At 37.3% G+C, this 11,386-nt stretch overlaps 1 protein-coding gene across 2 annotated transcripts; it reads left to right on the forward strand.

The window, feature by feature from the left end:
* The first annotated feature begins 55 nt into the window (after positions 1-55).
* LOC114148386 (OX-2 membrane glycoprotein) lies at positions 56-11,386 on the forward strand. Of its 2 annotated transcripts, XM_028023620.1 has the most exons (8): positions 56-222; positions 884-938; positions 1,254-1,334; positions 1,425-1,745; positions 3,034-3,363; positions 6,598-6,882; positions 7,614-7,715; positions 9,090-11,386. In XM_028023620.1, the coding sequence occupies exons 1-8, from the start codon at positions 130-132 to the stop codon at positions 9,095-9,097; spliced, it is 1,275 nt and encodes a 424-aa protein (XP_027879421.1). In that variant the 5' UTR covers positions 56-129; the 3' UTR covers positions 9,098-11,386. The 2 variants fall into 2 exon arrangements, with proteins under 2 accessions (XP_027879421.1, XP_027879422.1); XM_028023621.1 differs by lacking the exon at positions 884-938 and having other exon boundaries at positions 70-222.

Genomic DNA, 11,386 nt, shown 5'->3' on the forward strand with positions numbered 1-11,386 from the left:
GTTGAGCCCTCATCATGGACTGCATTTAATTTGTGCAGAGCGCCTTTAGTGTTCAGTGCTGCCTGCGGTTAGAGTATCAGTCCGAGGGTAGCGCAGCAGGAAAACACTTGGAGAAGCAGAACATATCGCATGCCGATGCTGGATTATAAGGATGCAGGAGATGATGCAGAGGTAGACCGTCTTAAGCTGTTGGCTGTTCACATTTATAACAAGAGGCATAAGGTGAGTGACTATGTTAACTGATGTGATACAACTTGTAGAAGAAATGACTGCTAACTCTGATTTGTTCTCTTGATTGATAAAGAACTAAAAGTTTTTAGTTTGACAGTTTTTTGTTTATTTCAAAATGTCACTAAAATGTTGGGAGTTGAGAAAAATATGCTAGACGTATAAATGCACTTTATAAGTTTCTTCAAGATTCTATTTTATAGTGAACTAAAGTACAAATAATTGTTATATCCCGAGCGCCTGGAGGAAGATTTGATTTTAACCCCATTTCTGTGCTCCTTGCTGGCTCAGTCTACAGTATTTTACATGAAACACTGGCATGGATATATGGAGTTAAAGTAGATGCAATAGAGTAGAAGTAAATAGAACAGTTTCATACTTGAAGATATATAATAACGACAGATAGCTGGATTTTGATCATTTTGACTCAATGAGCTGAATATTGTTTGCTGGCAAATTAAAGCATCCAGAAGCTTGACTAAAATTGTGGACAAGCCAAATGTCTTCTGGAAAAGTGGGGCTTATTGAAGAAGACAAAGATTGAACTCTTTGGTCAGAGTGATAAAGAAGAATGTTTTGACATGAAATGGGAAGGTGGGACTTTAATAACAGTGTATTAACTGTAAAACATGGTGTTGATAGCGTCATACTGTAGGGCGTTTTTGCTAAGAGTGGTACTGGTGCTTGGTATGAGGTTGATGGAAAAATAGGTAAGAAAGACTACCTAGAAAATATATAACTTCACCTCAAATAAAATCAAGATGGATTCAACTTGGACCTTAGTAGTTGTTTCAAAACAACAGTGATTCTAAATAAACATGAAAACTGGTTTTGGAAAGAATCATGATCTGTAATTGGACCTAAAACCCCTGATGGAAACCCTGTGAAACATTCAGTCTGAATCCAGAGACCAACTAATTCAAATGTGTTCTAGCCTTTAACCAACAATCACCTTCAAAAATTGATTTATGATTATAAAAAAATCTATTCAGGTCATGATGAGAGGTCTTTCTATTTTTCCTCAGTGAGAACGATGATGAGCCCTGTCACATGTAGAAGCGTTCTGCAGGTTTCTTTTCTCCTCCTCTTAATTGGACAAACACATGGTGAGTAGGAGCATGCTAAGTCAAACCAATAAAATGCTAAAAAATAAAAACACTACTCCGGCTTACTGGTGGCAAAATGTTGGATTTCAGGTAGAGTGACGGCGCCGGCACGTTTGAAAGCACCAGTGGACAAACCCTTTACACTGACCTGCACACTTTCAAAGGACCGTGGTGAAACTTTGAGGGAGGTCCATTGGCTGGACGATAAGAATGAGACCCTGCTGAGCTACCGGCCAGGTAACAGAGACAGCGTGAGTGGTCAGCAGCATGTGGAGCTCGCCACCTCACCGAAGGACTCCTCAGCGATCACCATTCGCAGGGTGGGCTTCCGTGATGAAGGCTGCTACACTTGCATCTTTGAGCTGAGTCCTGCAGGTTCAAAGCAAGGACAGACGTGTCTCACTGTTGACGGTAAGGAAACAGTGATTATAATTATTTTGAGTCTGAGAAAGTCGGGCTGTCAAAAAGGAACACAAGTATTTTGCATTTAGGATAAAATATATTCAAGTCTACATTAAAGCTGAGATAGACACTACTATAATTCAGATGCTAGGAGGAGATCATAATCTAGGGGAAAGACAGAAGAGAATGGACAGAATGAGTTAATTCAATGGAGGAACAACAGTTAATGGAGCTTTAATAATCATAGAACTTAAGTGAATTTGTGGATGAATAAGTGAAAGATTCATTAAGATACAGATATCTTAATGAATCCACAAATTCACATACGAGTAGCTGATATTGAAGAGGGTCCATCAATTTACTAATAGTCGCCACAATCTGAATATATTTTTAGTATGAAGGAGAAGAATTGCATGATTTCACATCAGTACTGTAAACGCAGCTGAAAGCAGATAAAAATGCATCAGAAAGATCCAGTAACTGATCCCTGTGTAACTCCATAATAAATTATCCCTTGCATTCCATTTATTATTTACAGCTAATGAGCAATCATGAGTTGTGCACTGATGCAACTCTTTGCAGATAGCAAAGATAACATTGTGCAGAAAGAAGAGTCGTAAACTGGGTGTGTAAAGCCTCCACTTGAAACCTGAATGAGTTACAATCTCAGTGATAGAAAGAAGATAGTGAAAATGTCACAATGACCATGAAAATGTCAGTTTTTATGGTTATAAAAACAGCCATTTTTAAAACCATAAGCTCTTGCAATGTGAAGCAAGTTGTCCTCTGTTTGGCACAGACAATATTCACATCTGTTTTAAAGTCTTAGAGTGATAGATTTGTTAGGAAAGTAGCCAATATAAACGAGGGATAAGTTGGCTGAAGACAGCTGTCACAAGAGTGTCATAAAAGACAGTGGTCTGTATTCAGTCTTTATGGTTGCTGTCCCTGCTAATATTTCGTCACTTGATTGATTTTGGATGCTTTCCCTTTTGCACTCAAGGCTTAAAACTGAAAATATGCGAATACACGTGTTCTCAACCACTGTTGACCTCTGACCAGACACTGATGAGCGTGCTGAGACCGGGCCAGTCATGTTAATAAAGAGCTGTGCAGCAGTGGGAGAAGGGGAGCTTAAGCTCCTAAGCAAAAACAGCTGGGCTAGATTCCACCGAGTGGTTTCTGTTTGGGTACCTCATATTCTCAATATTAACATTGTCCTTTATGCACCCCGTGTCTCCCAGTTATGTTTATTATTTTTTCTGCCCTCAATTGATCCTTTGTTTTTCATTCCCAGCCGAAGTCACATCTGAGAGAAACAAAACAGCAGTGAGCGGCAAGAAGGCGTCCCTGTCATGCTCCTTTGGTTTGCCCGAAAAGGTGCAGCAGATACTGTGGAAACACACGCCTGCTCAAGGCGAATCAACAGAGGTGGCCTCTTTTGCAAAACGGAGCGACCCCATGATCGAGCCAGCTTATCAGGGGAGAGTCTGGCTCTCTGCTTCTCTGTCAGACAGTGAGCTTACGATCCAGCCTGTTGCCATCCAGGATGAGGGTTGCTACACCTGCTTCTACGAGACGCACACTGAGGGGACAAAGAGCTCTGTGGTCTGTCTCTCTACTTACGGTAAATATCTGCTTTTCAAGTTCGTTTTTACCCATCGACATAACCACTTTAACAATGCAACATTAGGTCAAAACATTTGTTTCCTCGTCTTTTATCAAGTTCCAAGAACTGAAAAATAATTTTCGAAATAAATATGTAGTAAATATTTCCATCAAAATGTCCATTTAAGCACAGTAGGGATTTGTCCTAAAAAGTAAAAACTGAGTTACGTTGGTTGCTAAGATAGACTTTGTTTTTGGTTTCTTTTTATTCTAAAGTCACTTACATTTGAATAGACGTCCTTTTAAGTTAAATGGAAAAACATGAAAAATAGGAAATGTGACAAAAGGGAAACAAATACATTACATATTTCTTTCTAAATTGAGTCATTGGAGTCAAATTATTTATTGCAATTACTGGTACATTGCTGATACTAAGTAAAGCAGGGCTTATTTACTTTGACACAGTTTCTGACACAATAATTTGCAAAACATGTATGTTTCTTCATTCAACTAGTGTAATCTCCTTCAGTCTCAGTCACATTTACCTTTCACACAATAACTGAAACACATAATCTTAAGATTTTACAACAAGATCTTTCCCTCAGAGTTGCTGCAGTAGAGATGCTCTCTACGATTAATCTCACAATCTGTTGAATTCCCCCTCAATACTGAAAAGCACAAAAGGAAGAGGGTTTCTTTCTTTTTGTGTTTATCACAGTTTAAGACTTTAGAAAGATAAAGTCTTAAACTGAATTTGATTCCAAATTCAGACACATTCACTGGGTAACATTACATTGATCACGATTTTTAACTAAGACACTGGATAAAGAGACATTTTAAGATTTGGTGGTGTTACAAAGTACCTTTCTGGCACTAGGAACTTCTTCTTTTTCATAAAATTACCCAGCTAACTCACACATATGTTGGATAATTTATATTTTCAGTGGTGGGAGCTAAATCCACTTATCCACTTATTATTTTTTCATCATTTGCTGCTTTATTTTATTGTTATTTAAAGCAAAATTTTCAAGTGGAGAAGTTTTCACTGAACCGGAGAACTGACTGCCAGTTTTAGATTTTGGTGGCAGAAAAGAAAAGCACTGTTGGGGTTTTGGATATTAATATTAATCTTCTCTTCCTTCTCAATGCAAGATGCTTTAATGATGCAGCAGCGAGACCAGAGTTCTCTAGACCTGCTTCCACACAAACACTGACAATAATGTCGACGTGCAGAATGGAGCATTCAAAAAGAATGATGGAGGCAGGGAGTGACGTCCTGATGCATGACTGTGTCAGTGTTCGCCGCACACAGTGTTGCCCTCTGTGCTTTGTCTGCCTCTCCTTTGTGCTCTTTTGGATTTCAACTTTTCTCCCGTTCCCTTTCTCTTTCGTTAGTTTCAAGGAACAGATGTGCTTTTGTTTGAAACTGTACAGTACAGTATTTATTTATTTATTTAATTTTTTTTTACTTATGACTATGCATGATTAACATTTTTATTTTTTCACTCCTGCTGCCTATTTCTGCCAATATTCCCCTTGGATTCTCTCCATATTGGATGACATGATGACCTCTGCTGTTTTTTTCCCCGACTTTCAAACAGTCTGTGAACAGCGATGACCAAAACAAACACAAATCTAACATTAATCATCCTGTGGTGACAGCATGAACCAAATAGCAAATTGAAATGTCTCTTAAGTCATGTTTGATATATACAGCATTTTTATAACAACTGAAAGTAATTTTATTGCATTATGTGTGTGGAAAGTACAAAATACAGCCCTTTTAATCCTTCCACTTACTGCTTCTGAAATTACTTCTTTGATTTCTGGGCGTTGAGCTTTGGAAAATTCTCGTGTTGGAAGATGAATCGCCACCCTAGCCTGATGTCCAAGTTTCACAGTATGCGTGGTGTAAGCCAAATAATAGGCAGGGCCTGTGTTTCTCTAGACAGACTGTTTGAAGTTCAGGCCCAAATATCTTTGCTTTTTTTGTTTTGTTTTTACTGCAACAGAGTTCTGTTCTTCTTCTGGTCTGACAATCTCCGAAATGTGTTTCTGCGAAGTTCAAGTGAGCTACCATGGCCATTTGTCCACTCTACCATAAAGGTCTTTGGAGTACTCAATGGTTGAGTGTTGGAAAGCAAAAAAACTGAACTTCTGGCTAAGTGATTATTGGTTTTTTGGTCTCCTCTCTCCTCCAAAATGCACTGGCAACTGTGAGACCTTATATAATGTGTGTTTCATTCCAGCTCTTGTTCAATCATACAAACATGTTTTACGAGAACAAAATGAACCTGAGCTTAATTCCGAGTAACAAGGGAAAGGTTTTTAATAGTCATGCATGTAAAATTTTACTTGTTGATTCTATTTTTTATAAACCTTTTATTCATTCTGTCATTGTAGGGTAGCCAGTGTTGAATGTAACTTCCATTACATGTGGAAGAAATGTAATCAATTTTGGCTAAAACATAAAATGGTCAAAAATGGCTGTGAGTTTTTATTAGACACACTGTATATGAGCATGTTTAAATAAACTATCACGTGTCAACAATATACCATAATACAGTATTCATTATTGTATGTTAGCATTAGGTTATTTATTTCTTTAAAGTTGAAAGAATAGTCTTTAAATTGAATGCTAAAAAATGTAAGCTGTGTATACAGTGTAACATTAATAAAGATTTGCTGGTAACATCTGCTATAAACATAATAGCCTTCCCTTAATAGTCCATGTGATGTTAAAATGCTTGATTTATGATCTGAATTTTCATTCCTGTTGTTCCAAACCACCCTCACAATTCGGTGTTATCCAGACCAAAGGTGGGAGAAGTTCCTCAGTCAGAATACTGAAAGGAATCTGTAACCATGAAAGCCAAATAACTGTGGCTGATCGTGTTCTTGCCAAGAAAAATGCTATCCATTCCAATGCATCGCATTCCTCACCCAGCCTCAAGAACAAGGAATTGAAAACACTCTAAGATTTAGGGATGGTTCTTAAGAAAACAGAAACTTGCATGTCTTGGTTGATTCAAGTTTTTATCCCAGGTACCATGTCCATGATATATAATCACAAACTATTCGAAGATATGAGTTTAGATAGTTAATTTGGTAAAAAACAATATTTTTAGGGACATAAAACAACTTGCTTTCTGATGTTATTTTGTCCCAATAAAATAGAACATTTCTTAAATTTGAGAAAAACTTTGTAGCATTTTCTCTCATATTCTGACTTGGTTTCATTGTCTTTTTCCAGTTCTTCCAAAACCTCAGGTGAGCTACAAGACCGCGTCTCCAGGCGTGATCGAAGCCAACTGCACGTCTGTATCTCGGCCTCCTGCAGAGATTGTGTGGAATGTGGAGACCGACAACCGCACCATAGGCTCCCCTGTGACCGCGCATCTCCGTCAGGATGACGGGACCACTCTAGTCATCAGCACGCTGACCGTCCAATCAGGGCTGCTTAAAGATGTGTCTGTCAAATGCTTGGTGCATCACAAAGGGCTCGAGTCACCCATCGCTGTATCCATGAACACTAAGAGTAAGTTAGTATGTTCTTTCTGCAGGTAATATCTTAACAAATATCACCTTTTAAATGCAGTTTTATTGATTTAAAAAAATGAATACATATGATTGCAGCAGAAAACTGCAGTGACATTACTAGGCTGCCTTTCTGCTTCATCGGGCACAAAAACCATCTGAAATAGTAATCCGTTAAATTTTAATTTTAGGGGCTAAAATAGCAACACAGGTTAGATCATTATATTCTGGTTAAACAAGATTTTATTCGACTGTTGTCCTTTGCCATGAAATAGCTTTAAATGAACCAAACATAGAAATATAGTTTCATGAAGGAAGATTGTGTAGCGGACACATTTCAGATTAAGAGCTTTAGATGTATCAGCCACGCTGTTTCTCCAGGCGTTTTGCCAATATAAACTTCAAATTATTTACAGCTTCAAGTAGAGTGTAATATAAGACTCTAAACTGATATTCATATTTAACTCATGCATCACTGCTTTGGTTTTTGCCAGCCTTAAATTCACCTCAGTTCACTGGGTCAAGAGTCCAAAAGGAGAGCAGTTGGACGGTAACGCTATGAATTTAACCTGCAATTGAATTACTGAAGACCTGAAACAGCAGCAGGGTTCAGATTAGTGCAAAACAGACTGCACACATTTCAGCACGTTAATTACATTAAAGAATTACATGTTTTACATTTCATGGTAAGTAATGTATCTCCTGATCAGGTCCGTCTTTTCGCCTTTTTAGTTGGCACAGCTCTCACCATCCTGATCTCTGTCACCACGGTCGCAGCTCTGTTGGTGATGTCCTTGTGCTTCTGCCTTTGGAAGTGTTTTTTGCGTAAAGAAGGTGAGCGGGGGTTTATACTGGTTTTCTAATGCATGAAGGTTATCTCTTAATAAAACCCTTCAAAACTAATTGATGTACGTACATTGAGGAGCAAGCTGCCTAAATCTGATTGTATAAGTTAAAGATCTATAATATTTTAGGAATTTTCAGGGAAGGAAAAGAAACCTAATAAATCCCCCTAATGCATCCAACAGCCTTGTTCTGCAAATATTCTTTCTAACATGATATTTTATTTTAAAATAAACAGAATTTAATATCTGGGCTTATTCTAGTGTGTTGTTTGGCAAACCACCCCAGAAACAATAAAACAGTAGATTCCTGTTCAGATTCAGTTAGGTAACTGTACTTATGCTGTTACTGGCCAGGAAAGCAAGTCTCAGTGACCAGTAGGCGTGTCCAGTCATGTTCTGAGATTATTTCCAACAAACGCACTTTAAAATAACCTAATGTTTTGACATTGGGTGACACAAACTGACACATTTACCCAAATCAGGACTTGTGTACAACAGCATGACTTTTGGGAGAGCACTAAATAGCACAAGTCTGAAATCTAATTCAATGCGATTCAATTCAAAAATATGTACATTATTTTATTAGAAAGGGAAATGGAGTGTTCTAAATCACAGTACCCAGGTATCTTCAAGGAGTTGTTGTGAATGTTGATGCTGTGGACAGGAAGGAAGTGCAGTAGCAGTCAGTCTTGCCACCAATCTAAGTCTGAAGGCTGTTGCTGTATAATAGTTTCATGTCTGCCTTTCTAACGAGCAGAGATGATGTTTTACAGTCACTTGTTCTTCATGACATCATTACATGTTGGCAGACACTGCTAATCTAACTCATTTAATTTTGCTGAGTGACATTTTTACTCAAATTAATTAAGAATGTATCTTTACTAACCATTTCTGCTTGTATTTTAATTTCATAATAAGCAGGACCTCGAACATTCAGTGACTTTTACTTAAAAGCAGGCTTTTTTAAATGTTGCTTTGACATCATTGTTGTTGTTGTTGTTGTTATAATGATATATGCAGTTGCACTCTCTTTGCTATGTTTGCGCTGCCTCTCCCACAGATAATCCTTCTGGTTTGAACAAAACATGTGAAGGAGCGCACATATATTAAATATTCCAGGAATTCCTGTGTGAAAATTGCTTACCCAGTGTGACTAAATGCAGTGAAGCAGTTGTCCTGTAAAATTATTTACAGTGACACTTAGTTAGAAAGTTGTTTCCCAAAGTTACAGCTTCAGAGTTAAACTAAAAGTCTGAAATAATAAAACTAGGAGACTAGGTCCAGAGTAACAGTTTCCTCTAAAATTTCAAATTTTAAAAATGTTTCTGTTTTTTGTGAACTCTTTGTACACATTTCTTTTCAGGTGATTAATCTTAGACACAAGAGCTGAAAAGAGGATCTTCTCAGGACCGTCCTTTCCCTGCCATATCCTCGTCTCTCGTCATCGTCACCATATCTATTACTATATGGTTGGAAAGGGAAGATGCTCTCAAATTCCTTAAAGGCTGTCCAGCACAATCCTATTCATCATCACCAACTGGGTGACATTCAGCTTTACTCTGACTCTTCCATAGTCTTCTTTTTTTACTATTTTAGTTTATCTCAGCTCTGTAATTGATTGAGTCGATAGCTGCACATTCCAGAACAGCGGAGTCTCTGTGCGGCTGAGTTGAGTTATTTTGCAGAACATTACATGCCCTCAGAAAACCTTTCTGTGGTTGTCTCTGTTTTTTTCATGAACCTCAGAGATGTGTCTTAATGTTTTCTATTTTCCTTACTCGCTAAAATGTAATACAAACTCCAAAAAAACCAAAACGTTTGAACTTGAATGAAGTTTTAGCATTACAAATATTGCAAATCTTGTCTTTGAATTATAAGATTGACAGCTCATTATTTTGAGAGCTAAAAGGGTTTATAAAAAAATGTAAGAAATTAAAATTCTTCTGGTAAACTGTAATCTGTCTTCCAAAAGTATTCATACCACCTTGAATAACAAATTTTAAAGTATTTTCTCACAATTTTATCTGATAGATCAAATCAAAATAATGGATAGATGTGAATGGAAGGTAAATAATACGCTGGATGAGCTCAGGTAGAAGAATATGTTGACGTCACAGGACAGCTGTCCGTTATAAATCTGGTCAGACTGGAAGTAAGAAATGAATTCTTGAAACAAAATTGCAGAAAATATTTGTCTCAATCCAAGAAGTGATTAAAAAAAATGTAGAAAGCTTTGGTCAGAGGAAAACCAAAATGTTTTCCTAGTTGCAGTACACTACATGTGACAGAAAAGTATCGCTGCCCATTCCCCACAATGAAACCTGGAGGGAGCAACATCATGTTGTGGAAATGCTTTTCTTTAGCTGAGACAAGAAGGTTTGTTAGAGATTAACTGGGGCAAAGATTTACTGAGCTTGTGCTGTTTTTGCATGGAAAAATGGGCTAACGCTTCAGTGTTTGCAACATGACAAAATTATGAAAAGTTCAAAGGTCATGAATACTTTCGTAAGGCACTGCATTCCAAATGTTTTTTTCATAACTATGCTTTTTTACATCCTTTTTTTTCTTTTCTTTCTTTTTTTTTTATAATGTGCGTCTGTTTTTTGTTAAATGTTAAATTCTCCGGTCAGATGGCTTGAATCAATTTCAAAAGCCCTTTCGTTGCCCCTGAAAGAATGTGTGTCCTGCTGCTCACTGTGCAGTCGGGCACTTTCTGTCTCAACGCCCTAAAAAAATGACTTGAGCACTTCAGGTTAAATAACTCAAAGGATCTCTCTGTTCTTTAAAAATCCCTCTCACTCTGGACCAAACACACAGAAACATCAAGGCATGAAAGAAAATGCACTGATGCTTCTAGATTATCTTTTTTCTTCTTTTTTTTTTTGCATTTTTAACTGACTTTTTATTATCAAAGCTATGACTCGAAACATTATAGTTACTGAAGCGAATGACTTGCATTTTTTCTTGTTTATTGATGGATGTAAGACATGGAAGTCATCAGAATTATGTTAGAAATAACATTCCTGCCCTCTGAAGGCTTTCAATCACACAAAAATACTGTATTTCAGTGGAGACACATTATGAAAACCATCACATGTAAAATAACTGTAAAAGAATAAATAAATGACTGAAAAAGTAACCGTGGAGTCTCTCTGCCACCGTTTTTTCAGCTTTATGCTCTATGTCTTTAAGTGGATTCAGAGAAAGATCAAATGTTGTACCAAATCTGCCTGCCAGATGCTGATTTTTTTTTTCATCTAAGCCAGAGCTTTCAGAATAGATCTTCTGAAATGATGAAAAAAAGATGCACCCATATGCTTTCAGAAACTTGCACCATGCCTTTCTCAAGTAATGCAAGTAATTGATGGTAACGTTTGTTTTCCTGCACAAAATGCACGTGTGGTATTTAATTCAGCACTTGTGGAAACAGTCAGCTGTAGAAATAATTCTTGATTACGTTAGTCAGGCTACTTAAGTTAGGAATTTGTGTTGCACCACCATGTCTTCGACATTACGCCAACCATTTCAGAAATGATTTATGTAGTAGAACCACTCAGACTTAGATTCACGTAACTTATCTCAGAAATATAAAGCATGTATGTATGTGTTGTTTGAAAGCTTATTTGGGAATCCGTGCATAAAATAAACTTGTGGGTGAGA

Source organism: Xiphophorus couchianus, chromosome 7 (genome assembly GCF_001444195.1).
Source record: "Xiphophorus couchianus chromosome 7, X_couchianus-1.0, whole genome shotgun sequence".
NCBI classification, from domain to species: Eukaryota; Metazoa; Chordata; class Actinopteri; order Cyprinodontiformes; family Poeciliidae; genus Xiphophorus; species Xiphophorus couchianus.